Here is a 26,583-nt window from a genome sequence, read left to right as displayed (position 1 = left end):
TCTAAGTGCAACCCTGTGTGTGTGGGTTTGTTTTGTATTTGTGCGTGTGCATGCGTGCTGCAATGTGTGTGTGTGTGTGTGCGTGTGTGTGTGAGTGTGTGAGTGTGTGTGCGTGTGTGTGTGTGTCCCAGCATGCGGCGTGGCCATCATGGCCCTGTTTTGGATGATTGATGCGGTGGAGGGAGCAGAGAGGAGCTCAGGTTGGGCCAGAGCCTCAGTCTGACACACTGCTGCTTCCCTGCTGCTTTACATATGTAGACCCAGCAAGACTCCTCCTCCCCTCCCATCTGACACTGCCTCCCTCTCTCCGGCGCAGGCAGGCACTCACAGTTTGTTTTTTGTTTTTTCGTTTCATTTTCAAACCTTTATTTATCCCGTGAAAGTCGACTGAGCCCTGTGCTTCTTCCCAGTAACTCCCCGCTGCCCAGTACAACCACAGTCTGAGCAGCTGGGGGTTAAAGTAATAATCTACAGCATTTTCATATAAATAAATGTTTGTTTTGTTACTCTCTATCGCTGATTGATAATACGCAATAGTGATTCAATCTGTAGCCAGTTCATGAAAGCTTTTACATTTGCCGTTCTAAACACACAGTGTCTGGAAGGTCTGTCCTGAAAAAACCTCTGAAACACAAGAAGTGATGCGTTTTACGTTTCCAGTTTGTCTGGAATAATTAGAAGAAATGTCTAGTTAGCCTGAGAAGCAATAGGCACCAAACTCAAGTTTCTGTAGGTGAACTGAGACAAAATTTTAAAAACAACAAGAATTTGATGGATTACCACTTTAACTAAGAGGAGAGAGGCTTATTCACATTCTGTCAGCCAGTCCTGGGATTCCAACCAGCAACCATCCAGTCACAAGCCCTCGTTCTTTTCTCTAATTCACCTGCAGTCCTGCCAAAGCCTCTCTCTCTGCCTCTGACCCTTTTTTTGTCAAATTGACAGTTGGCATTGCCCTCTTGTAGAAAATGGGGAAAATGTTTCATGATCCATGCCAAACCGTTGGTAGTGCGTTATTAATTATGTAAAAATGTGTTGATGTTCATGGGGAAACCAAGCAGCAATTCCTCAGTGTCACCTATAGTGCTTTTCACAGCACTGAACCCAGTGAACAGTAGACAGTGGTTCTGCTGGGCAGCTCTCAGGTGTGTAACTGTATATGTGAAGCAGGGCGTCTCTGGGAAAGATCATGGTGCTCAGTCAACTTCCTCTGGATAAAAAAAAGGTTAAAAAAATGTGTTAAAAGTTGACATTTTGGAGATATGCGGTTTCTTGACAGACATTAAATCCCATTCTCTCTCTCTTTTTTATTTGCTCTGATTCTGTCTGCTTCTCTTTCTCTCTCCTTCTAACCCTGTCTACCTGAGTGATGTACTCTGTCCTCCTCTCTCTAGGTTAGTCTATCCTCTTTCTACTGTCTAGTTGCTTCCTTCTCTCTGTCACACTGTCTATCCTCCCCCTCTCTCCAGTGTCTTTCCCTGTCTGTCCCTCTGTTTCCTCTTCTGCCTTCCCGTCTCTCTGTCTGCCTCTACCTCTCCATCCCTCCGTCTCTCTCTGTATTCCTCCTTCTTCTCAGGCTCACCCTCTATCACCGGGTCTCACTTTCCTCTCCCCGACACTCACCCTTTTCAATATCCTGCCATCTCTCCCTCCTCTGCTCGGTATTTTCTCAGCCGGCGCACAATCTCTCTCTCGCCATCTCTAATCCCCCCACCTCTCCTTTTTCTCTCTATACTTTCTCTCCCTGGCTTTGAAATCCCTCCCCTCTCCCCTCTGTTCCTCTGCTTCTGCTAATCCTCTCATTTTCTTTGTCTCCCTTTTGTCTAAAAGTCAGTTTAATTTCTCCCTGCGTTATACCCCTGGCTCCCTTTCTGCTTGTAGTTCTCACACTTTTTATGCCGCATGTTTAATGTCATCTTTTTTTTTATCATGCTAGTATAACAACTAGTTCATCTCTTCTTAACTTTGGTCACTGAATCGCACCTGGAATCCTATTTCTATGAAGATAATGTGTGTTTATCGTTAACTTTTATTATTGACATTAACAGCAAACATGATAACTTAAACTGAAACACAAACTACCAAATAACATTGATCACGTGCAATAAATGGTTCATTATGGCAATATATTCATTTTGCAGCAGACACGGTTGGGACAGAAGTTTTATGAGCCTGATAATCCATGGAAAGTGTGTTTTTTCAGTCACAGCAAGTGCAAATTTGTCCTCACTAGCCAGAAGTTTGATTGGGGGTTTTGATACGGAGGAGACAGAGATGGCAGTAAACATGTATATTATACATACATACAAGCATTAGGCCTTAGATATTTTACTGGTACATAAAATTTTATATCGATTGTAAAGCCATGACACACAGTGGCAATATTTTGGCAACAGTTACGACAGCAGTGTTTAATCACAGTGTATTTGTTCCTCCAATATTGCCCATCTCCATTGCCTTGAAATGTTGCCCATATGTCATTAAAGGAACATTCCACCCTCTTACATCATTAGATATCATCAATTTGTGATCTTCAATGAGTTATTTAGCGATGAAGTGTGTAATTTACTTTTTTGTTATACCCACTGTCGCTCAACCTGCCTTGTCTACTTCTGCTTCAGTTGTGTGATTTCCTACGTTTCACACACACTTTCGACAACCCCCAGAGAGGGGGATAGTGAGTAAGAGCAGCAGACAGAGAGTTTGCAGTTGAGAAAAAGTGAGTGGAGAGACGTGGAGTGCTGTGCCCAATTGTTCAAATTACAAAAAAAGCCAAAACACAACCTGTCTTGTGGCCGCATTGCATTCTGGTCTATTGAGGCTACAATAGGTGGAAAAATTGGTGTCTCTTCCTCTTCTACGATGGATTTCTCTCTGTATGATTGTTGAACGTCGGTGCGAAATGGTGACTCTAGAAAGAAGCTCTTGCTCTTTGATTCTTATTGACTGACACCAAAACCTGATGTTTTAGATAGCTGAAAAATGTTCTCCTATGAAACTCCATTGTAGCTGTGCTGGAAATCTGTCAAAGTGACGTCACCCAATCACCATTTTGCCACAGGAATAAAAAGAAAAATACACCACCAAACAACAAAATGCAAGATACATCGCCAATTGCTGTGTTTTTTTAACAGTGTTAAAATATTTAGGGTGGATTTTTTCATTTAAGATACAATCATTGATAAATACATTAGCATCCCTAATAATTTAATTCCAAAAATAAGAAATCCACCATTTTTAAACTGTGAAACCTTCTCTTCTTAGTGTACAAAATAGTTACACTTGGGAGGATGAAATCACCCATATTTGAATATATATATCATATCATAATATATTGAATATTGACTAATGAATTTCAGGTAGCATTTTAGTTTTATAAATAGATTCATGAGTGCTCTAAGATGAAAACCTCCTATCTCTAAAAAAAACTTTCAGGAATTAAGGAAACATTCTTGGGTCATGAAAGTAACTTCTATGTATAAATTTATGTTCAGTTCAATGAAAAATAATGAGGAAACATGAAACTTGTAGTCACGAGGTTTTCACACGACAGTGGGGTTGTTGCTCCTCGGAGAGCCGTGTCGGCCCAGCAGAAAGGCATGCTGGGAGTCTGGGAGGCATGCGAGGCGTATCGATCCACCTGTAGCATCCAGCTGTTTGTTTACCAACAACAAATCGATGCAGCGCTCGGCTGGGGGCCGCCATGCCTGGCCTCTGGTCTGCTCAGAGCATACACACACATACACACACTTTCTCTCTCTCACACACACACTCATATACACACTTAGAAACACACATTCACAGGTAGGCTGGGCAGCTCTGACACATGCTGTAACACTGTTTTTGACCAGCTCCAGTCTGAATGGGTGTCATTGGGGTATGACAGGGTATTGTACACTAAGATCAAGCAAAATTCCCCAGAAATATATTTGAAATTGATGTTGAAATCAGGGCCTGGATTCATCAAACGTCTCAGAATCGCTCCAAGGAATCACGCTGAAAGTTTGACGAGGAGTAAAAATAGTCTCAGCTCAGCGTTGAACATGAGAGGAGTGATGAAGCTTCCTACGCACACTGTCAGTGAAGAGTGGGACTTCTCCTTTGAAATTGTATGACATCACAGTTTTACATCATCCTGTGGCCCAAATTGAAATGATGACGTCTAGTGGTTCTTCTTGATAGCTGCCATGAAGGATTCAACACATTAAAAGAGTTTCATCTAGATAATTTGATGCAGAAAAACATATAAAACTTAGAAAATAGAACCACCCCTATAGCAAACTAAGCACCTATAGGCTAAAGAATCTATTGCCAAAACTGATCAATAAGCCTCAAAATGACAAACCTGTTAATTGACCAATAGGCCGACACAAGTCATAGTTCATGTGCTTTTCTAAATAGCGAACACCAGTTTAAGTTGATCCAGCACTTTAACTTGCTCTTATTGTTTAAGCTGTAGGCCTATCTGGTTTTTGTTATAACATGTCTGCATACATTGAGTGTGACCATGACTAGGTTTTAGAGTGGTGGGGAAATGAATGAATGAATGAATGAAATGAAAGCTGCAAGGGCAATCAAACTCCTATGTCTAAAATTAGGACCAAAGTACCGAAGTTTTGGGTAGTTAGGACCGGTTTCCTACTCTGAGACGCTAGATAAATACAGGCCAGGGGAGCATTCAGGACCAAAGTTCCCTCTAAACTGATAGTTGATGAACTACATGTATCACATTGACCAATAATATCTTGTCAGTCATCAATCATTGCTCCACTTTGTCCACATAAGCGGGTTTTGAAGTTTTATAAATAATATGAGATGCAAGAACTTTTGGTGATGATGTGTTTCTCCAGGTGACGGACCACAGAGGGACGGTGAGGAGCTGCATGAGGCAGGAGGAGGAGGAGGCAGCCGGGGCCTTGCTCAGTGTTACACTCATCCTCTATGGCACATACCAGCCACACAGGACCACGCATGGTATGTGGATGGGTGTGTATTTATATGTGTGGTGTGTGTGTATCAGCAGGTTGGGAAAACATGGCAAAGTATGGAAAATGAATTTCCAGATCTAGAAATGTTTTGGAATTTCACAAAAAGGCTGGGAAAGTATGTAAAGCACATCACAGTCCTGATACACATATGATTACATATTTAATTTACTTGTAGACCCTCTGTCATTTTACATCCTGGTCTATGGACAGTCTCACAGCATTGCTCAGCTGCCATCAGCACGCATCGTCTTAAACACCAAAATCCTCAAAAGTCTTGATCCTGAACCTCAGTGAGTTGAGCAAGGCACTAACACTGGCAGGGTTAAGGGTTTGATTCCCACTGGGGTCGATCCATACTAAAGATGGACAGTAAGAACTCATGGGTGCTGCAAGGTGCTGTTGATAAAAAAAAACATCCACCAAATGGCAAATGTTAAATCCTTTCACTCAATCAATCAATCAATCAATCAATCAATCAATCAATCAATCAAGAGACCAATGAATAAATAAACTAATAAATAAACAGAAAATGAACAAATAAATAATTAAATACATAAATGTGATGAAGCGCAGAATTTTAAAATGGAAAATGTGGAAGAACCCTGGTGTGTGTGTGTGTGTGTGTGTGTGTGTGTGTGTGTGTGTGTGTGTCTGTCTGCCTGTCTAGCAGTATTTATCCTGATTGCTCATGTCGAGTTTTTCACAAGTTCAGCAGGACACATAGTTCACAATTCACCATACACTTAACACCATACACACACTCACACACACACACACACACACACACACACTCCCCTCCCAGTGCTACCTGCCATCTCTGCTTCTTGGCTGAGGCAGTGTAGTCGGGGGGGGGGGTCGATGACCAGAGGGACTGTGATGTGTAATTACAGCGTGACCCCTGGCGACCCCCGGGCCAAGCACCCCCCCACCCCCCCTCTTCCACAGTGTGTGTCAGCTCCCCCGATGCCCACGACCTCCACACACACACACACACACACACACACACACACACACACACACACACACACACACACACACACACACACATACACACACTCGTTAGCCACACCGGCACACTGCCACAGCCCGGCCTCCATGTCCCTGTCGGGGGGGTTTAGGGTTGTTAGAATCACCGAGGCATGCTGGGAGAGAGACATTCAACCACACTTCCCTGTTGATCTCTCTCTCTCTCTCTCTCTCTCTCTCTCTCTCTCCTGGGTTCCCACTGATCATGGAGTTCCTGGAATATCACACAATTTTATCCGGACAGTCAGGGAAAGTCAGGGAATTTGATAAATTCTCTGGGTAAGTCAGGGAATATCAGGGAATTTTACAAATGGGTACAAATGGTTTTCAGCCCAACTGGAGTGGAAACCTGTTCCCCCCTTTAGAAAAACAACATTAACAATATTTTTAGGTCATGGAAGCGTTTGCTTGTGGAAAGTCATGGAAAAGTTTTGGAAAAGTCCTGGAATTTTGCGTCAGAGCCACAATGGGAACCCTGTCTCTCTCTGTCTTTCTCGCTCTGTCTCTCCCTCTCTCTCTCTTTTCTCTCTGTCAAGATGCTGATCTCTCTCTGTTGAGAAATCAATCTCTCTCCCCCTCTTTCTCTCCTTCTCTCTCCATCCATCCATCTATCCCTCTCCCTGCTGCTGGATCTAACCCAAGTTCAAGCTGTTAGTCAATCTGCTGTCCACACACACACACACACACACACACACACGCGTACACGCACATACACACACACAGAAATTACCCATTCACAAGGTCTTGCAGTGTTGCTAATCCTCAATCTTTTCTCCAATTACATTATTCTATAGTAGTTTGCCACTCAACAAAATCTCTGAGCTTTACCCACAGTCATTACTTTTTGTTATAATATCTGGATAAACTCCTGCTTCTGTGTTATGCATCGAATAGATTTGAATACACATACACAATGACATTAATTTCCAAATGTACTTAAAGGAATACACCAAGTTTTTGGGAGATTGGCCCATTGGACAACTTTCTCATTAAGTGATGAGAACATAGACGCCAAAATCAGCTGGTCCATGCTGACATAAAGTTTAAAAAGGAAATAACAAAGCCAGATTTACTTTTGGAACTATTTCAGGTGAACAACAGTGTATTCATCCGCTGCGCAGTGATTTTTTGCTGTCTCCCATCGCCCATCACTTTCACTATGGAAACAGGGAAAGTAGTCCCTACCTGGATGATTTTGTCTATATTCTCATCACTTCACAGGTAAACTGACCAACAAGCCAAAAAAGTGGTGTATTCCTTTAATTCACTCCACAGTTGACCTGATTACAGATATGATCATTTTCAAAGAAGAAACTGATCACAGACAGTTGTCCTTTTTTCCATGCTTACACAAAAATGTACAGCAGTTACTGGACAGAAACAGTAATATTTATGACATCGGTTCTGGTGTATGTGTTTACAAATTTAATTGCTTTTTTTAGAGATAAGGAGCCAAGCAATCCAGTTAAATTACACTCCGCCAACATCCTACATGACTGTTTTCTGCCAGTTACACAGCAGATATCACATGGTGAGCTTTACGCCCATGATGTGTAGGTTGAAGCCAGCTATAGCCGGATTGTCTTTTGTGATCCAGCTTGTTTGTGTGTGTTTGCGCGTGTGTCTCCCCGCCTCTATGTGCACTTGCCCCCGTGTGTGTTTGTTTGGTGGCTGTGCAGCAAGTGAAGGTAAATTGCTGTGATTATGTGGCAGTAATTGAACAGGGATGGTGTGTTTAATTGAGTTGTTGTTCCCTGATGTTTCTCTGTAGTAGCAGGAGCCGCCGTGCTGACAGGTGCCTCGCCTCGCCTCGCCGCGACGAGAGTTTTTATACCGCCACGTCGTCTTTGTTTTGTCTTTTTTACCTTGTGCAAGGGAAGGGAAGGGCTCGCTGTGTTTCTGTGTGTTTAATGGTATTTGTTTGGTTGAATGATGTGTGTGGGTTTTGTTCAGAAGGAGGTAAAGGAAAGCGCACGGTTTGTGTGTTGGTTCTCTGTTTGATAAGTTTTATGTGTAATGTATTGGTGTGAATGTGTGTGTGTGTATGTGTGTGTCTATATATGTCTATCTGTGTCTATGTATGCTTGCTTACTTGCGTGTGTGGTTGGGTGAGTGTGTGTGTGTGTGTGTGTGTGTGTGAGAGAGAGAGAGAGATAGAGGGAGAGAGAGAGAGAGTGAGACTGTTTTTCATGTGCATGCATGCATGCTTGTGTGTGTGAGTCATGTATGTGAGAGAATTTGTGTGTGTGTGTGTGTGTGTGTGAGACTACATTTATGTGCATGCATGCTTGTGCACATGTTTGTGTTTGCTTGCATGTATGTCAGAATATGTGCATGCAACTGTGTGTATGCTTACTGTGTGTGTGTGTGTGTGTGTGTGTGTGTGTGTGCTACAGTAGGGCCAGGTACTGGCTCTGTATCTGATCTGCCTCCTGGGCTCTGTGGCCCAAATCAAATGGTAGGAAACATCAATTTCACCATCCTGTCTCCTCCTCCTCCTCCTCCTCCTCCCCCTGGTTCCTCCTCTCTCCTCCCCCGCCTCCCCCCACCCCTTCCTCTCTCCTTGTATAATTTCTCCTCTCCTCTTGCTTTCCTCCCCTCTAGCTCTTCTCCTCCTCTCCCACTTCTCTCCTCCTCTCCTTGGTCTCTTGGTCTCTGTGGAGGTGTGATTACGTTCCTCCTCCGAGCATCACTGATCTGAGGGCTGTGTGTGTGTGTGTCCTCTGAGAGTGTATGTGTGTGTGTGTGTGTGTGTGTTTGGTGACTGGTTGGTGATCTGAGCAGCCCGGCGCTGGGCATTGTGCGGCGCGATTCACGGACGACGTCTCCAGATGAATGCCTCCATTCACAATTACAGCCTCTCCATTAGCCGCAGCCCCCGCCGCCTTGTTGTTGTCTTCTCCTCTCCCCTGCAAAAAAAAAAAAAAAAAAAAAGCAATTAAAGCCGGACAAAAACAAGCCCGAACAGAAGCGGTGTACCTGGAAAAAGAAAAAAAAACAGCGAGGGTAGGGGTAGGGGGGGTAATTCTTCAAACAGGGTTCACACTATCTCTCTGCTATTCTCTGGAAAAGCCTCCTGGATCTATTTGAACATTCATGCATGAATGCAATCTCCTCCAGGAGACTTGCACAAGTACTCGATGTCGGATATATGTTTTGATTTGTGTGTGTGTGTGTGTGTGTGTGTGTGTGTGTGTGTGCGTGCGGGTGGGTTCTTGCATTTCTATCCTTATGAGCATCAAATGTCCTCACAAGGATAGAAAGATGAGGAAAATCCTGGTAAGTGAGGACATTTTATCGCTCCTCTCTGAACAAGGGGCTAGTTTGGGATTAGGATTTGGGTTTAGAGTTAAGATCAGGATTAGGGTTAGGTTTAGGTTAGGGCAAGGGTTAAGGTTACACTGTAAAAACCTTGTGCAATTTAGAGAAACCCACTCATCTTTAATCCTTAACTCCTTAATCATATCAGTTTCATAACTTATAATCACCAGTTCAAGAGTTGTGACTTAAAATGTTTAGCTGAAGGAACATCTTACCAAGCATTCACTAAACATCATTTAACATTTGAATGAGAAACGTTGGTATCTTATTAGCATACTTCCCAGCATGCACTGCATTTGAGTTAACTCTCCAGAAACCATTCCTTCTTCTTGTTTGAATAAAGTTACAGCTACCTACCCCCAATATGATAATACTATAATGTAGCCACTCTCTGTTAGACACCAAGTATGTTTTTTGTCTTCTGAATGATGGTGTATCAAATTAGAAAGGCTGAATGTAAACGTCAAAATTCAATCAAATTTATTTAATATCGCTAACATGTTTGGTTTTTTTGTGGCACTTTTGCCTTAGTCAGATCAAAGTAGAGAGAGACAGGAAAGGCTGGGCGCAAGAGAGGGGGATGACATGCGCCAAAGGTCCTGGGCCTGATTCCAACCCAGGACTTTGACACTTAGACCACTGAGCCACCAGGATGCCCACAAAAACCTTTTTACACTCACTTAAAGTGGAATCTTTTGCTGAAATAAATAGCAATTAAAGCAACGGAATGAACGGCCTGAAAAATGGTTAAATTTCATTGCACAACCGATCAAAAGTGGCTTTGGACTTTTTGAAATGTGTGTAAAATATCTGTCCACCACGACCCAGAAATGTCATACCTGCTGTCGCTCCCATTTATAAAGCGCCCAGCATGGTTGTATGACCATTAGCTGATGCATTAGAATATTGCTAAGTGCAGCTCTTTGTTTTCCTCTTCAGGTAGCATTAAATATGGCCAACATTAGCTGACTCTAACAACTTGCCCAATACTAATCAATTCTTGAAATACTCGTACCAATTTTCTGGTGGATATGTTTTTCTTTTTTTTTGGAAGCCTTCAATGCTGCTGATGTAAACGCACCTGAGTTACATTTTATTTTTGGCGACATTTCAAACATTTGCGTAAAAATGCGCTTGACATTTGGATAGAAACCTCGCTCATGAGGCAGACAGCGCCATACAATGCTCTAACAGTGGCTGCATGGTTTTCCCTTTTTCTCCCCCAGAGGCTCCCCTGCGGAGCATTGTGTCCATGGGGTTGCATCACCCCGTCCCTCAGAGGGGGGTGCACCTCAGGGACCGCTACCCCCCTCTGGACCTGATTCAATGGGTCTACCGAATGGAGAGAGACAGGAAGGTGTGTGCTGCTGATATCACCGTCCCGCTCAGACGCAAGGTACTGTACCGTGGGTGGGAACACACACATACGCACACATACACGTTTCACACATCACACACTGTGATTTACTATTCCAATAAATCACTGGCGCCGCCTAATTTCCTATGGATTTCAATTTCCCCCTGGACAAATCTGCATTGATCAACTTCAGGTGTAAGGATGTGCCAGGCGTCGCTCACTGTGACACTGTGAAGAATGTGTTCTCAGATCTCAACTGTACGTGTGTGTGTGTGTGTGTGTGTGTGTGTGTGTGTGTGTGTGTGTGTGTGTGTTTGGGGGGGGTTGTGCACATGCAGCTTTTCTGCTCAGTAATGTCGTCACTGTCGAGGTGTTAGGATACAAATCCTCGTGTCTGAGTAATAACATCTGAAAATGTCAGAATCATACTCACAGCGGTAGGGATCAGACAGACGAATCAGGACTTGAGATATTGTTATTTTATCGTGGTTATATCTCATCTTCCATGTCGCGAGTCCAGGCTCTAGACTGGGCCGACTGATTACGAGTCATAATTAAATATTACTCTAGTTTTCCCCACATTTTAAACAGGCCTATTGAACAGACCGGATTAAAACTCTCCTTTGAAACGGAAGGACATTTTGTAGGCTACCTGTACTTCTGTCACCGACAGTGTGTGTCATGTGTGGAAACGCCTTACTGTTTTAAACTGAAACAAATATAATTATCTTCTAGTGGTAGGGAAAAAGAAAGTAATACTGTATTTAATCCTTCTTATATGCATAAAAGACTCTCTGTCCTTTGTCCTTTACGCCGTTCTTTGGGTATCTGCATTATTTGGCCCATTTACTGCTTTGACAAAAGTGTGTTGTTGGACGACAGGTATCTCTGTTTGTGTGTGTGTGTGTGTGTTGCCGGTTGACATGTCCTTGCAGGGGTACACGGTCCTCGGGCCTGTAGATGAGTTTTGCTGGTGTTAGGAGGCAACGCCGAGGCCTGACAATGTCTTTCCCTGGGTTCCTCCCCTAGAGGCAGATCTGAATGGATCGTAGAGGCGAGGAGGAGAAATAAATTGGAGAAAAGGATAAATCGATGCTTGGCGGAGAGGCAAACAGACCTTCCAACCCCCGGCCCAGACACACACACACACACGCGCGCACATACACACACACACGTACCACAGCTCGGCTTTTTTTCCTTGGGCTGTATTGGATTGGTATGCGGAGCTGAGGAGAGAGACGCTCAGAAAAAGACTTGGCCTACAAATGATGTCCTTTGTTTGATCCATTAGGGGGGGGTTTGGTGGGTGGATGGGGAGGGTCTTGGTCGTCCCAGGGAGACGGTGGAAGGGCTGGGAAACAAACATCTCTGTCTGTGAGCCTCTCTCTCTCTCTCTCTCTCTCCCTCTCTCTCTCTAACAGCTTCTCATCTATAGGAGGAGAGAGAGATCAGCTCCAAGAAAAGCTGGTTGTCATCTGTGTCTGTTGTGATGAGTTAGAGGGCACAAAAGGATATAACTGTGTGTGTGCGTGTGTGCGTGTGTGTGTGTGTGTGTGTGTGTGTGTGCATTTGACTGCCTGGGTGAAAATGGTAAATGTGCCTATGTGAAGCTTTTTTGTCCATCTAATTTACATGAAGTCATAACGACTTTAAAACTCATTGTCAAGTTTACCGGACCAACTTCAATCTAGAAGCTGATGTTTATGATGCTGTATAATCTAAACTTCAACCTCTCTCCAATTATCTATGCTCAGGTTCGGCTCCCTCTCTGCTCACCCCAACTACGCCGCGCGATGCTATTTCTACTTCCGCTATTTTGGAGACACACACTATTTTCAGCTCTGCACCAACAACACTATACGATACCATTTATTTTAGCTTGGGAGTTCTCTTCTCGCTCCATGTCTTTTTATAGTTTTGTCGTTCATACTGTACTCCCTGCTGTGCTTCTATTTTCATGAATGCTGTGAGAAATAATTGAAAGTGCTGCGTACGGTGCCGTCTGTTGCAGTGCTCCCACTTCCTCATGCCTTGTAAATACTGTATTACTGAAACCCCGCTGTATGCTGCCGGCTCAGGATTCCTCACAACTCCGAGATGTCAACACTCGCTGCAAACTTCAGCCAAGATCAAATCTCAACCAGACTCTGAATGTCACTCCCTTGGACCGAGCCACTTTTGATTGATTTATATTTCAGCTATTTGTCCTTGTCTTTTTCCTTGAGAAAACAAAACTGAATCGGGTTTCTCTGGACAGTTCATGGCCTGGTCTCTTCTGTGTGAGTGTATCTCAAACGGTTTTGCCACATAACACCCATAGGGAGAGACAAAAGGATGAGTCGCCACTCTTGCACTGGTGTGAAGTGCAACAGAAGGACGAAGTCGAGAAGTCTTGCCAGAGCAAAGCGTAGTCCAGCAGGTATAAATAAGAGTTACTGTAAGGGTACATTTGAATCTGAGGTTTCAAATTCATTTTTTAATAGTGTATCGAAACGTATCGTATCGCAACGTATCGTATCGTATCGTATCGCAACGTATCGTATCGTATCGTATCGTATCGTATCGTATCGTATCGCAACGTATCGTATCGTATCGTATCGTATCGTATCGTATCGTACCGTACCGTACCGTACCGTACCGTACCGCATCGCATCGCATCGCATCGCATCGCATCGCATCGCACCGCACCGCACCGCACCGCACCGCACCGTACCGTACCGTACCGCATCGCATCGCATCGCATCGCATCGCACCGCACCGCACCGCACCGCACCGCACCGTACCGCACCGTACCGTACCGCACCGCACCGCACCGTACCGTACCGCACCGCACCGTACCGTACCGTACCGTACCGTACCGTACCGTACCGCATCGCATCGCATCGCATCGCATCGCATCGTATCGTACCGTATCGTATCGTATCGTATCGTATCGTATCGCATCGTACCATATTGTATCATACCGTATCGTATTGTATCGTGTCGTATCGTAACGCATTGTATCGTGTTGTATCACATCGTACTGTATCGTATTGTATCATATTCTATTGTGTCATAGCGTAGCGTATTCTATCGTACCATATATCGTATCGTATCGTATTGTACTGTATTGTATCATATCTTATCGTAATCATTAAATAACCTCACAAGCTCCTGAAACTATCTTTCATCTTCCTGTGGGATGCAAGACGGGAACCACTTTTCTATACTATCCCACTTCTCCTGTTATTTTTTTACCTTTGGGATATTTGTCTTTTACACCAAACACCTGTTCCATCATCTGCTAGACTATTTCCCCTATTGTCTCTTTTGTATGTGCACATTTCCTCCCTTTTAGAACACAAAACAGCAGTTGCATCATTTGCTGGATTTGAGCAATTTGGACCTGGACGACACCAACGGGGCAGAGATTCGTTCCCAGCTGAAGGAGATGTGGAGGACTCTGCGGGACAGAGCGGGGGAAAGCTGGACCCTCAACAAGGCCATGACGCCCAGTACAGCTTTCCAGGTAAGCTGCAGCACCTCAGCCCGTTTGGCCACCAAAACGCCTGTTACCCCTCTTTTTCTAACTGGACATGTGGCTGATTTTAGCATGTGTTTCTGCATTGAAAATTCCTGTCGATGTCTATGTACAGTAACAGGTTTTCCATCATATCGTACACTCATATCCCGCATTAATGCTATGTCCAACAGTTTCATCGGGCAGATATTGTACCGAGGTCCTTCTTGGGATCGAGACCCGCCGCTGGGATGGAGGCTCGCAAGACGAGGACCGTCCGGGACGATGGGGACGGAGCTAGCCGGCCCTCGCCATCACAGATTCTCCAAGATGTTGTCAGGGATATAAAGGAGACGCACTTAAAGAGACTACTCAGATCCAGCAAGAAAAAGAGGCAAACAAGGCAGACAGGCAGGGAAAGGTACAGGGAAGGCCGCAGGATAGGCAGCAGGTAGGGAGTTGAAGTAACAAATAAGAACCATGGTCAAATAAAGAGACTGTGCGCTCTGTTGTTTACCTCAGAGCAGCAAGCCAATTGATCATGAATCAATTGCATGTACACTATTTTGACTGTGTGGCCTCAATGTTGGCAGAGGTTATTTATTGTGGATTTTAAACCGGGCTTTAAAACTCAATCTTTCTCACACACACGGAAACACATACAAACACACATGAATCATTCTTCAAAACAAATTGTTTCAGGAGCAGCTCTCAGCACCCAGTTCCCCTCTCTGTTTGCCTTCGGAAGTTGCAAAGGTTAGTGAAAGATATGTTTGTCTTTTTCCACTTCATTGAAGGGTGAATTCAGCTCAGTGCAATAAGAAATGGATTACCCATTCATTAAAGGGCTGTGTCACTCCTCATTGAGTTGGACAAACAACAAATTAATTTCTAGCCGCCTAATTTCTCTCTGTTCTCCACTGAATTTCAGATAACGTCAAATTACTGATCACAGCCATGTGAACTCCCTCAACTTTTTATCAATTCATTAAAAATGTGCCACAGCGGAGACGCTAAAGAGGAAATTCTCTCCTTTTTTTCTGCATGCTCCCTGGGCCGCCACAACACTGTATACAAATGGAAACCAACTGGTGTGTTTCATTCAAATTAGGGTATGAAAACACCATGCCGTCACATAAAATGTTGGATATTTTGTTGGCATTACAGGTTCAACCTAAAGCTTTTCACCAACAAGTTTGATTCCTCTGAGCATGGAGGAGAGGCCCGGGCGACTCCAAACACCCCAGATGTCACACATCAAAAGCCTCTCTCTTCGATATGGAACGAAAGATATAAGCGTGATCGTAGCTGTTCCACAGTCAAGTGCAGGTCTGTAGGTAGTGGTGTTTTGTAAAGTAGCGGTAGTGTATTGACAGGGCAGTATTGATGTTTCAATTAGAACAGCGTTACATAGTGCCGCAGCATGGTAACACGGTGCGTCTCCTGCCATCTGCTCTGCCTCCACGTCTGACGAACGAGGCACGTGGGGCTAATCGAGCCGCACATGAGCGATGGGACCGTGAGATCTATCTCACACACACACATACACACACTTATCCTATACGCACGTCCTTATGCAGAAAGAAGGGGGAAGGACGAGGGAAAGCTCCTCAGCCCTGCTGTTTAGTCAGCCTTCAGAAACCAGGGAAAGCCTGTGATTCCTTCCCCTCTCCCTTCACATGCGCTATAGGAGCAGCCAACAGGTTATTTCTCTGACAAGGAACAGCAAAATATACCAGATGCGCGTGTTCAAATTCTTCAAAAGCTCATCTGACGCAAAAAAATAAATAAATAAAAAAAATAAAAAAAATTCAAAAGGGAATGGCTTCTGCCAGGTTTTCGCGTGCTGGGACGGTATGAAATAACAGCGTGCATTATGCCTGGCATTATTGCCTGCCAAACCACACGAATCAAAGACCTCATTGTGTGGATTACCTCGTTAATCTGTTGATGCCATTGAGTAGTATTGCAGGTGTTAATGTGCCAGCTTTTTTTCCCCCCCTTCTCTTCTCTTATTGGGGAGGTGTAGCGTTAGGTTGGTAATCTGCTTTAAATGCTTTCTGGGGAATGAGACACGTTGAAACCCAGCCAAGAGAACTCCGCTATCGTGAAGAGCTTTCTTTTAATACAGCATACGGTGGGGACTGGGGCTGCGGCACTGGTGCCAATGGGGATGAGCTAGTGAGCTACACGCCCCACGCCACTTGTTGAGATATATGACTGCATGAATAATGAAAGAGGAAAAGGAAAGTGATATGGCTAAACCAGTCCTGTGACGACATCCATCACAGGAATGGCTCATTGCTCTTCTTCTATTTCCCCCCTGCAAAAAACATCCCAAGTTCAGCCTCTCCAGAGGATCTGACCAAAGCCCGGCTCCCATGCCTGCCTGTGTTGATAGAGGAGACCGCAGCCTTTATAGGTGAACTCCCAAACCAGTACACAGAGACAGAGAGAGAGGGAGAGAGAGAGAGAGAAAGAGAAAGACAGAGGGGAAAGAGACAGAGAAAGAGAGGTAATCCTCCCTTTTTTTTCTGCTCACTGGGGTGGTCTCTTCATCCAGAGCCTCAAAGAGGGACAGAATACACCTCCCCGCTACAATGGAGGGGACCCACCGGGGCTGTTGCTTTCTGAAGGGGGTGGGGGGCGGGGGTGCGGGGAGGGTGCAGCTTTAAGCAGGCCTTTGAGTGGCCTAATTGCATTGGAATACAGCAGTCTGAGAGCTGGCTCAGATCACGCCGGGCTGTTGGAGGGGTTACTGCCCGCACCTCGACAGCCACACTCGGTAAAAGAGCCCCGGCACAATGCATACAATTAATGCTCTCTCTCTCGTTAACTCTCTCCCCACTTTTTGTCCCCTTCTACTTTGCTCTCATTCTTCTCATTCTCACCCCATATCTCAGTCTCTCTCTGGCTCTCTCTCTCTCTCTCTCTCTCTCGTTCCTCCCTCCCTGCTCAGTATGTCGTCACTCTCCCACTGTATTAATCCTGCCATACAGCCTGTCAGTCTCCCTCTTTTTGATGCACACAACAATTACAGTAGGGATGAAAGGCGTGGGCAGGCCATGCTTGGCGTTATGTAAGACTTGCAGCAGGCCTTAGCAAGAACTAATGGATAACTGAATCTGAAATAAAAACCTTGAAAACATGACATCTCTGTTATTACTTTGCAACAAACCAGCCAAGTGCAAAGGCAAATAATGAAATGATGCACTGCCTCTGTATTTGATTGGAAAATCTTACTTGTTTTTCCCTCTACAGTTCATAATGTGAGTTCACAGTGTAACAATGTAAGTTATCATGTTATAACCCAGGATATTACTTATTACTACTTCTGTATTAAAAGTAGGCTGTTTCTGTTTCAAAGCTTCATCCTGACATATTGCAGGGCATCAATTTGGTTGTTTTTAATTTGTATCTGCATCAGCAAGTCACACCAGTCAAATGTAGGTGGTAGATGCCAAGCATAGAAATAATTCCCTAACAAATAATCACTATAATATCCCTATAATATTCCTACAGGGACTTATAGTGTGTAATAGTCGGTTTATAGTGATGTTATCATACTTTATGGTAGGCTATTTTTTTTTAATCTTCTATGGTATCACTAATATTTCTATAACGACATACAGTGTCTGTGGTACTAAATAGTGAGTTTATAATAATCTTTTTGTACTTTATTGTATTTTTATCCCCTATAGTATCACTATAATATTCCTATAATATTCTTATGGTACGAGTACTGAGTTAAAGGTGACTGTATCATGCTTTCTGGTATTTTTATCTCCTATGGTATCACTATAATATTCCTACAGTATTCTTATAGTGCTATATTATGGTACCATATATGGTATTTTTATGTCCTATGTTATCACTGTAATAGCCCATTTCTGTAACATCCCGATATTATTCCAAAAGGGACTTACAGTTTCGCTATTAAGCCTATTTGTATAGTATCCTTCTAAAATGTATAGCCTATTATAGGTTTACTATAGTTCGTTTTCATAAGGGTGGAGGCTATAAGCCTGCATTGCCCTACTGCAGCTTATTCCTACAGTAGACAGTGGACAGTGAATTATATGGAATAACACATTTGGAATAATACATTAGTCAGAGACAATAGTGTAGCCACTGGTAATGATACAGAAAGCTTCTTCCCTTCAGTTTGGGCCTAACTGCCCTAGCCTTTAAATGGGAGTAAATGGACTGTGTGGGGAACAATCGAAGATTTAAAAACATCGCATCTTTAACCAGCCCGTCGTTTGATTTTTCATTACACGAGCCGTGTCTTAATAAAATGTAATTATTTCCGCTCACAGGACGGTTTCTGGTGAGAAATTGGCAGAGGGATATGAGCTGATGTATGGGGAGACAGTCGCCTAATTAGAGCGTTAGAAATTGAATCTTTACAGCATGCGGGTCATATAATTATCCTACTGTTAATTTAACGCTCACATTCTCTGCCGTTCATTTTTATTCCCTTAAATGCAGTTTGGCAGCGGCCCTTGGAGCTCCGCGATGGGTTTTACTGTATAAGACGAGGCGCCGTGGCCCCTAACATTGGCCCCTGCGAGTGAATGAATAACTGAGGGCCCTGCAGTCCAAATAACAAGGCTCGCATCATTTATACATTGTTAAGCCATGTAATTGAAACGAGCCATAGTTTGCATATTACACCATTAAAATAATGTGCTTTGCGTTTCTCCCAACACGACTATTTAAGCCTGTGTGGCGATGTGGTAATTCCTTGAATTACAGCCTAATTACCACAATGTTCTTTTGATTTGGCCGATTTCAACGTTACGCCACAATAATGTTCAATATTACCAGAATGAATTACTGAGCCGTGCCTGGAAACTTTTCCTCATATGACTGAAATCCTGACGGCCTTGTGCACTGAAGGTCTAGTTGTATTCACATCCATAAAAGATTATTAGCCTATTAAATGAGTTATATTAGAGGATTAAGGTTAAGAAAATGGATTGATGCAATATTAAAGTTGAAAGTCTTCAATTTATTTAAAGATAAGTACGTATTTTATTTTTATTTTATTTAACCAGGTTAGTCCCATTAGAGGTGAAGCAGCTATTAAGGCAGACCTGGCCAAGAAAGCAGCGTCGATACAACCAGAGAAGTTAGAGAACAGCAACATGCAACAGTGTGTACAGACAAAATCCGGTCAAAGTCACATAAAAACTGAGTACATTTTTCTAATGTTCTCCTTGTAATAAGCACTGGCCGCTGGTTATAACCACATGTGTTGCTCATGGCCTCAATCTATGCACGTGACATTTGTCCTTCTGTGAACCTTTTGAATAAATTAAGCTCGCTAAGAATGATTTGTGAGTGTGCATATTCAATATCGAGTCTATTTTTCTGTGTTCACTGTACAAAAACTATGTATGACACAGATGGTTTTGGTCTGAAAATGTTTGTTTGAAATTGCTTTTTTTATTACCTTGTAGTTATTACCTTGCTGGGTCCAACTGATTTAATAAAGTATTTAATATTAGTTTCAGTAATTTGGGTAGTTTAGAATTTAAAAGTTATTGAAACTGTCTTCACTGATTGATGAGTTTAATTTGTGGCCAGGATGTATTACTTTATTTATAAGGTGGATTGCAACGTTATAGGCCATAGAGGAACAAAAGTGCTGCCTGATAGCATATATACAATAGGAATTATTCATGTCTTCCAATATTCAATATTGAAGGATTGCCTCCGAAGTTAGAAGTATGAAACCTACTTCAGCTAAGTAAGTATTTTTTACAGTTTTGTTTGTAATTTTCTTCACACAGTCTGCTATAGCTTACTGGAGAGTGAAGAAGGGGCTTTAAGGACAGGCATAGGCTTTCTAATCTCTCTCTCTCTCTCTCTCTCTCTCTCATCTTCTGCTGTTTTTCTACCCCTCTCTCCCTCCCAGGGCCCTGTGCTCCTTTTACTCCTCCCTCCCTTTATCCCTGCGCAGGCTTTGTCCCAGCAGAGGGCCTCTCTAAATAGAGGCCTTTAGATACTCCAGGAACAGGGGGGGGTGCAGAGGAGCTGTGACGCGACTGCTGTTGTTTCATTTACCTCTCCCTATGGCAACCAGCAGCGGTCGGCCAGGAATGTCCCCTCTCTGGACAAAGTCCTGGTCCCCGAAGCCGACACCGAGGGGACGGCAGCTGGGACGGGCTGCAAGCCTGCCCTCCCTGCCCCGGACTGGAGGCCCGAGAACTGGCCTTAATCTGCCTCTTCACTTCTGCCTGTCCTCACTTTACTGGATGATGAGCAGCCAGAGAAGAGTTTATACACTCTTCACAAAAATGGTTAGGCTTTAGGCTTGTACCTTAGCAGAACCCCTTTTGGTTAAAGAACCCTAGAAAGGTTCATTGTAGCATCGTGCTCAAATGGTTCCATATAGAACCTTTATGGTGCTGTAAAGAACCATTTATGAATGTATGAAATGCTCCAAACCAGAAGTATTAAAGGAACTTTTTAGTAACCACATTGGGTTATTTTTATTTGAACAAATCAAACAGTCCTTTTAAGTCATCGCAGCTCTATATAGAACCACAACCTTAACCCAAAAACTTTCCTTTTTCAGTGTGTAGTCAGTTCTACCAAGGTGGGCCTTGTTAATTCACTTTATAGCCTAGTTGGACGCAAATATGGATTTTGTTACTTTATAAGCTATTAAAAGTTTTCAAGCCACGATATAACTTTGCATCTGTCTACATTTGAAGGGCTTCATTGAACAAAAAATTTACTACCTGAAATTCATCAGTCAATATTTCTAAAATTGCAGATGACTCTGTCGTTAATAGCACAGCTTTTGTAAGCGATGGTCTTAAGATGACTCATAACTTTAATAGTAACTCATAATGGGCTTTACTTTGATGCCAGCAGTCATATGGACAGAAAAGGAGGCCGTTCAAATGGTGGATATCTCAATTTGGAAACAGACTCTTCATTTCATCTTGCATTCGAGGGTTCTAAGAAATGTTCAACATTTAGAGAAGAAACTCTAGAGATATTTCTTGACCAAAGAGCTCCCTAATAGCATATAGGCATTAGGAATTATTCATGTCTTTCAATATTCAATACTGAGGGACTGCCTCAGAAAAAAGAAGGCTGAAAACTACTTCAGCTTAGTAAAATCTAATTTCTATTACAGTTTTGCCTGTGATTTTCTTATCATTTCAAAAGTCAATAGATAGATAGATAGATAGATAGATAGATAGATAGATAGATAGATAGATAGATAGATAGAGATAGTGAATTTCACCTACAATACACCATGCTTTACAGGTAAAAACACTGACATTTATCAGTGAACTTTGTGGGACAGTAGGCGTTTTATCTCCATTTATTTTAGCCTTTGTTGATTTTATAACAACTATATATCTTCATTATCTTACAAGTTTGATATTTAATCCTAATTTTAACTATCTCTGACACTGAAGAGAATTATTTTCACATTTTGTCGCTGTTGAATGTCAAGGCTCAGCTGTACATTATGCAAACTTTTAACGAATGTTTGATTAATACTCAGAAATACAGCCTGTCATGACTTTGATAAAGTATACCATATCGATATCTTTCATTTATACACACACACACACTTATCAGGGCACAAATGACACAAACGTATTTCCATGCATACACCAACGCAAAGCTTCAACAATATTGCAATATTGCAACACTGCCACAAATCCACACCAAACGCCTTTTCTTTCTAATATAATCTATTTAAAGTTTTGCATTAATCAATACAATATATGTCTATCTGAAATGACATCAAACTCCATATTTGATGTAAGAAAAAAAGTTTGCATTACCTAGGCTACAAGTTCGAGGTCAAAATATGATGTTGCACACACTTGTCCGTAACAACAACATTTAATATCACATATGTCTGTAGAAATACAATCAATCTGTAACAATTCCTTCTCAAATTTCATACCTCAATAAACATATTAAACATCACAATATCAGAGCTATTTTTGCATTAATCTTCCCAATACAGGGAATCCTGGTCTCATGGTGGAACTATCCATGTAGCCTAAACCTTGGTAGCATATTATCAAAGTAAATCAACTCCATCTTACAGTTGCACTGCTGATCCCGGTGCTCCGTCTCTCCATGCTGCACTCCGGCTCTCCGCTTCCACGGGAGCCTCAACTCGCACTTCTCCAACAAAGAGGGTAGTGTTTGTTGAGACTTTCCGGCAGCCAATCGGCGGGCCGTTGCCCTTAGCAACCATGTCCATCATCCGTTCGTGCCCAATGAGCGGCGGGGGCGGGGCGGAGTCCAGGTGCGCCTCGGCGTCCACTTGGCAGAGCGCCTGGGAGCCGCCTGTGGGCAGGAGAGGATCTGTCAAATGCGAGGTTCCTTTAATAAGAGCGACCAGTCCGGCTCCGAGAGTCATGGCGACCGCAGCGTCTAACCACTACAACATCCTCACCTCCAGCGCATCCATCGTGCACTCGGAGCCCGGCAGCATGCAGCAAGCCACGGCGTACCGGGACGCGCAGAGCCTGTTGCAGAGCGACTACCCGCTGCAGAGCAACAGCCACCCGCTCAGCCACGCGCACCAGTGGATCACGGCGCTGTCCCACGGAGAGGCAGCCCCGTGGTCCTCCAGCCCGCTCGGCGCGGAGCAGGACATCAAACCCGCGGTGCAGAGCGCCCGGGACGAGATGCACAACTCCAGCAGCAACCTGCAGCACCAGTCGCGGCCGCCCCACCTGGTGCACCAGTCGCACGGGAACCACCACGACGGCCGGGCGTGGAGGACCACCACCGCGGCGCACATACCGAGCATGGCGACGACGAACGGCCAAAGCCTTATTTACTCCCAGCCGGGCTTCAGCGTGAACGGGCTGATCCCGGGCAGCGGGCAGGGGATGCACCACCACAACCTAAGAGACAGTCACGACGACCACCACAGCCCGCACCTCAGCGACCACGGCCACCCCCCGTCCCAGCACCAGCACCAGCCGCAGAGCCACCACGACCACTCGGACGAGGACACGCCGACCTCGGACGACCTGGAGCAGTTCGCCAAGCAGTTCAAGCAGCGGAGGATCAAGCTGGGCTTCACGCAGGCGGACGTGGGACTCGCCCTGGGGACCCTGTACGGAAATGTGTTTTCCCAAACCACCATTTGCAGGTTCGAGGCCCTGCAGCTCAGCTTCAAAAACATGTGCAAGCTGAAGCCTCTGTTGAACAAGTGGCTGGAGGAGGCGGACTCCACCTCGGGCAGCCCGACCAGCCTGGACAAAATCGCGGCGCAGGGGAGGAAAAGGAAAAAACGGACCTCCATCGAGGTAAGCGTAAAAGGGGCTTTGGAGAGCCATTTTTTGAAGTGCCCTAAACCGGCAGCGTCGGAAATTACCAGCCTGGCGGACAGTCTGCAGCTGGAGAAAGAAGTGGTGAGGGTTTGGTTTTGTAACAGGAGACAGAAGGAGAAACGCATGACCCCTCCCGGAGGAGCGCTGCCGGGGACCGAGGATGTGTACGGGGACACGCCGCCGCACCACGGGGTCCAGACCCCGGTCCAATGAACTCTGCCGGACCGCTCCTCCGTTCCGGGACTTGTTTTTCCATTTTTATTTATCCCCAAGGTTATATATAAATCACTGGACTATGAAACGATATAGTGGGTGTTTTATGTATAATAGATGGCAGTGAGTACTTACACAATATCTGCAGTGAATATCTTTGAAAAACCGAATGAGTGAGAGGAGGGAAAAGGACATTTCTTTCCTCTCCAAGAGCAAAAGGAAACATACAGTAAGCCTGTGTTATGTTCTCCGAGGATACATGCCCAGCACTGTGACTCAAGTCGACGCAGTTTCAAGGTGTAGCCCCTATTGTGTATTGAAATTATACTTGACGAAAAAAAAAGAGGAGGAGGAGGGGGGGGATCCTGGTTTAAAACTAAAAGCTTCGAGGTTCTTAGCTGAATGGTTTACATTCGCCACTTTTTATATCAAATCCAACACATTTTCCCCCATGCGTAAAAAATACCCACGGCGTTTGGTTTTGTAGCTATAAAGTGTGCGTCCAACGGTGGGGAGGGGGGGCGGAGAGGGGATGGAAGTGGTGGTGGTGGGGGGTGTCAAAGGAGCTGCATTAATGGACTAAACTGGACACCAGTAATAAGGCTGCATCCCAGTCCAGTGGAGTCCAGCTGAGGGTGAGCATCGCCTGAGCCATTTGAGGGGGGTTTGAGTCCCATCTGTCAGTCAGGCGAGACAGAAAGCCCGGTTTGCATTGAAATTCAGTGTTGCACTGGTAGGATACTGCAGGCCATTCAATTGTTATTTATTCTTTGATGATTAAGGTCAGGATTTAGTTATGAAAACAAACACAGATTATTATTATAATTATTATTATGACATTTCAGTGCAGCTCAGTGGTTAAAATAATGGCATTAGATTGGCCTGGTGGGCAGTGATGTGGTGGTAAATAAAAAGTGGGTAAACTATGACCTCCAGTTGGTAATCATCATACGGCAAACAACCATCAATATAAACAAAAAGTCAATTATATTTTCAGAAAAAGCGTTAATTTGTGGGTTTTTCCCCCTCAAAAAAGCCTCTCCAGGTCCAGGAAGGGCTCCGTGGCGATGGATTGGATTATCTGGCACTTTTTCCCTACAGGATGGGCTATAGATATATATATAGATATCTATATATATATGTCACCAACTCTCACTGAACGTTTGGATCCACTTTTGTAAATATTGTATAACTTTAACAGTCATGGCTTCATCCCTTTTTTCTTCACTGGGGCACTTTTTGGATTGATGTTTTCAAAACAAAACAGGTATTGGTTTAGTTTTTTTTTTTTTATTTTGTTTTATTTTATTTTGAACCCAATTTTATTCAACAGCCTACTGCCTTGTATTTCTATAATATTTAACGTTTATTTGTCGCCGAAAATATGCTCGTTTGCGGTGTAATAGTTTTTGTGGCGCGTTTCATTTCGATTCCAAGGATTTTTTCATTAATGTGAATTCAATTGAATTTGTTTTACATTGCCTATAGACTACTGTATTGTCATTTGGCTCAGCGATGTCCTCTCTGACATTACATTATTTTGTTTTGTCCAATCAAAATATAGCCTGTGCTTTAAGGACTGAATTCAAATTAATCGATAATACTGTTTTAGAGGATTGTCCACAAATGAATCAGGCCCAGAAAGGCTAAAAAAGGTGATAACCTATAGTATAAACATGATCAATTTGATTATAAATATCAAGGCCATAAAATTTCTTTCCAAAACACATTTTTCTCAACATTCCAAACACTACAGCATATGATCAAAATTATTATTATTATTATTATTATTATTATTATTATTATTATTATTATTATTATTATCATTATTATTATTATTATCATTATTATTCCCAAGCTGTTATTTTTTATTATTTGTTTGTGATCCTTGCCAAGCATTTCATTTCAGCCATTTTGTTCATCTTGGTCTATATTGCTTTATTATTACTGGGGAAATTGCTCGTAGACTTTTTTTTATTTTATTTTTTAGTTTTGTTATTGAGATTGTAATTTATTCTATGATGACTTTTATAGATGACACAAAGTACGATATATATAAAATGGCATCGAGAAGGCTTTTGGGGTATTAGGGTGGAGAGACATATTTTTATTTTTTCTTTCAGCGGGATTGCCATAGCCTGGACCGTCACAGCTAAATGTATATACATCTTTTCTCCGTAGCTTTGTTTTGTTTTATGCAAACACAGATATCCAGGGACTTGATCTTTCCTCTCATTTGGAAGCAGCTTTTCCTGAAAAAAAAAAATATATATTTCCTCCTGTAGAAAACAACAAGCAGACGCGATCATGACATTGAAATATTTTGTCAGTAGCTTTAATTAATCGATCAGACTCATAATTCACTGGAATTCAAGTTGTGGGATGTAGACCTGTAGCAATCCGACGCTGTTTTCTTGTTGTTGTTTTTTGTTTTGTTTGCTTGTTAAACCAATCCTTTTTATTTTATTTTTTTTTTTATTTTGTTTTGTTTGTTTGTTTTTTTGGTTATAGGCTATGTCATATTCACTGGATGGACTTGGGGTAGATAAAGCAGAGGTGATAGAAATATGTTTAGGTATTTCATCACTTGACACATGAACAAAGGACTTGCACATTTTTAAATAATGGGGTTGATATTAAAAAGCTTTTTTCCAACGTCGAGGCTAAATGTATTTTTTATTAAGCAAGCCAAACCGCTGTTATAGTGTAACCGAGCTCATGTTATCTCTTTGACAGTCATATTGTTTAAAAATCTGCTTCTTGGTTTTAGCCCATTTGTTTTGGGGAAATGAATGGTTGAAGGAAAATCATGGTTGATGAAGGAGAGATTGTGGGCAGATGATG

General features: G+C 43.2%; 2 protein-coding genes across 2 annotated transcripts in view; both read left to right on the top strand.

The window, feature by feature from the left end:
- The window catches only part of LOC139914223 (endoprotease bli-like), a 149,352-nt gene extending 128,935 nt beyond the window's left edge, over positions 1-20,417 (top strand). The window contains exons 16-19 of the mRNA XM_071902488.2: positions 4,851-4,974; positions 10,562-10,731; positions 14,030-14,200; positions 20,283-20,417. Of these exons, the coding sequence (XP_071758589.2) occupies positions 4,851-4,974; positions 10,562-10,731; positions 14,030-14,200; positions 20,283-20,417 (600 nt within the window). The remainder of the gene's footprint in view (positions 1-4,850; positions 4,975-10,561; positions 10,732-14,029; positions 14,201-20,282) is intronic.
- A 1,969-nt stretch (positions 20,418-22,386) lies between these two features.
- Positions 22,387-23,739, top strand: pou3f2b (POU class 3 homeobox 2b). The gene is given in 3 exon segments (XM_071902451.1): positions 22,387-22,468; positions 22,471-22,532; positions 22,534-23,739. Coding segments are annotated over 3 exon segments (1,302 nt in total). The 5' UTR covers positions 22,387-22,434.
- The last annotated feature ends 2,844 nt before the right edge of the window (positions 23,740-26,583 follow it).

Source organism: Centroberyx gerrardi, chromosome 12, assembly GCF_048128805.1.
Source record: "Centroberyx gerrardi isolate f3 chromosome 12, fCenGer3.hap1.cur.20231027, whole genome shotgun sequence".
In the NCBI taxonomy this organism is placed as follows: Eukaryota; Metazoa; Chordata; class Actinopteri; order Beryciformes; family Berycidae; genus Centroberyx; species Centroberyx gerrardi.
Note: the sequence above shows the minus strand (reverse complement) of the source record. Positions and strands in the feature narration are given on the sequence as shown.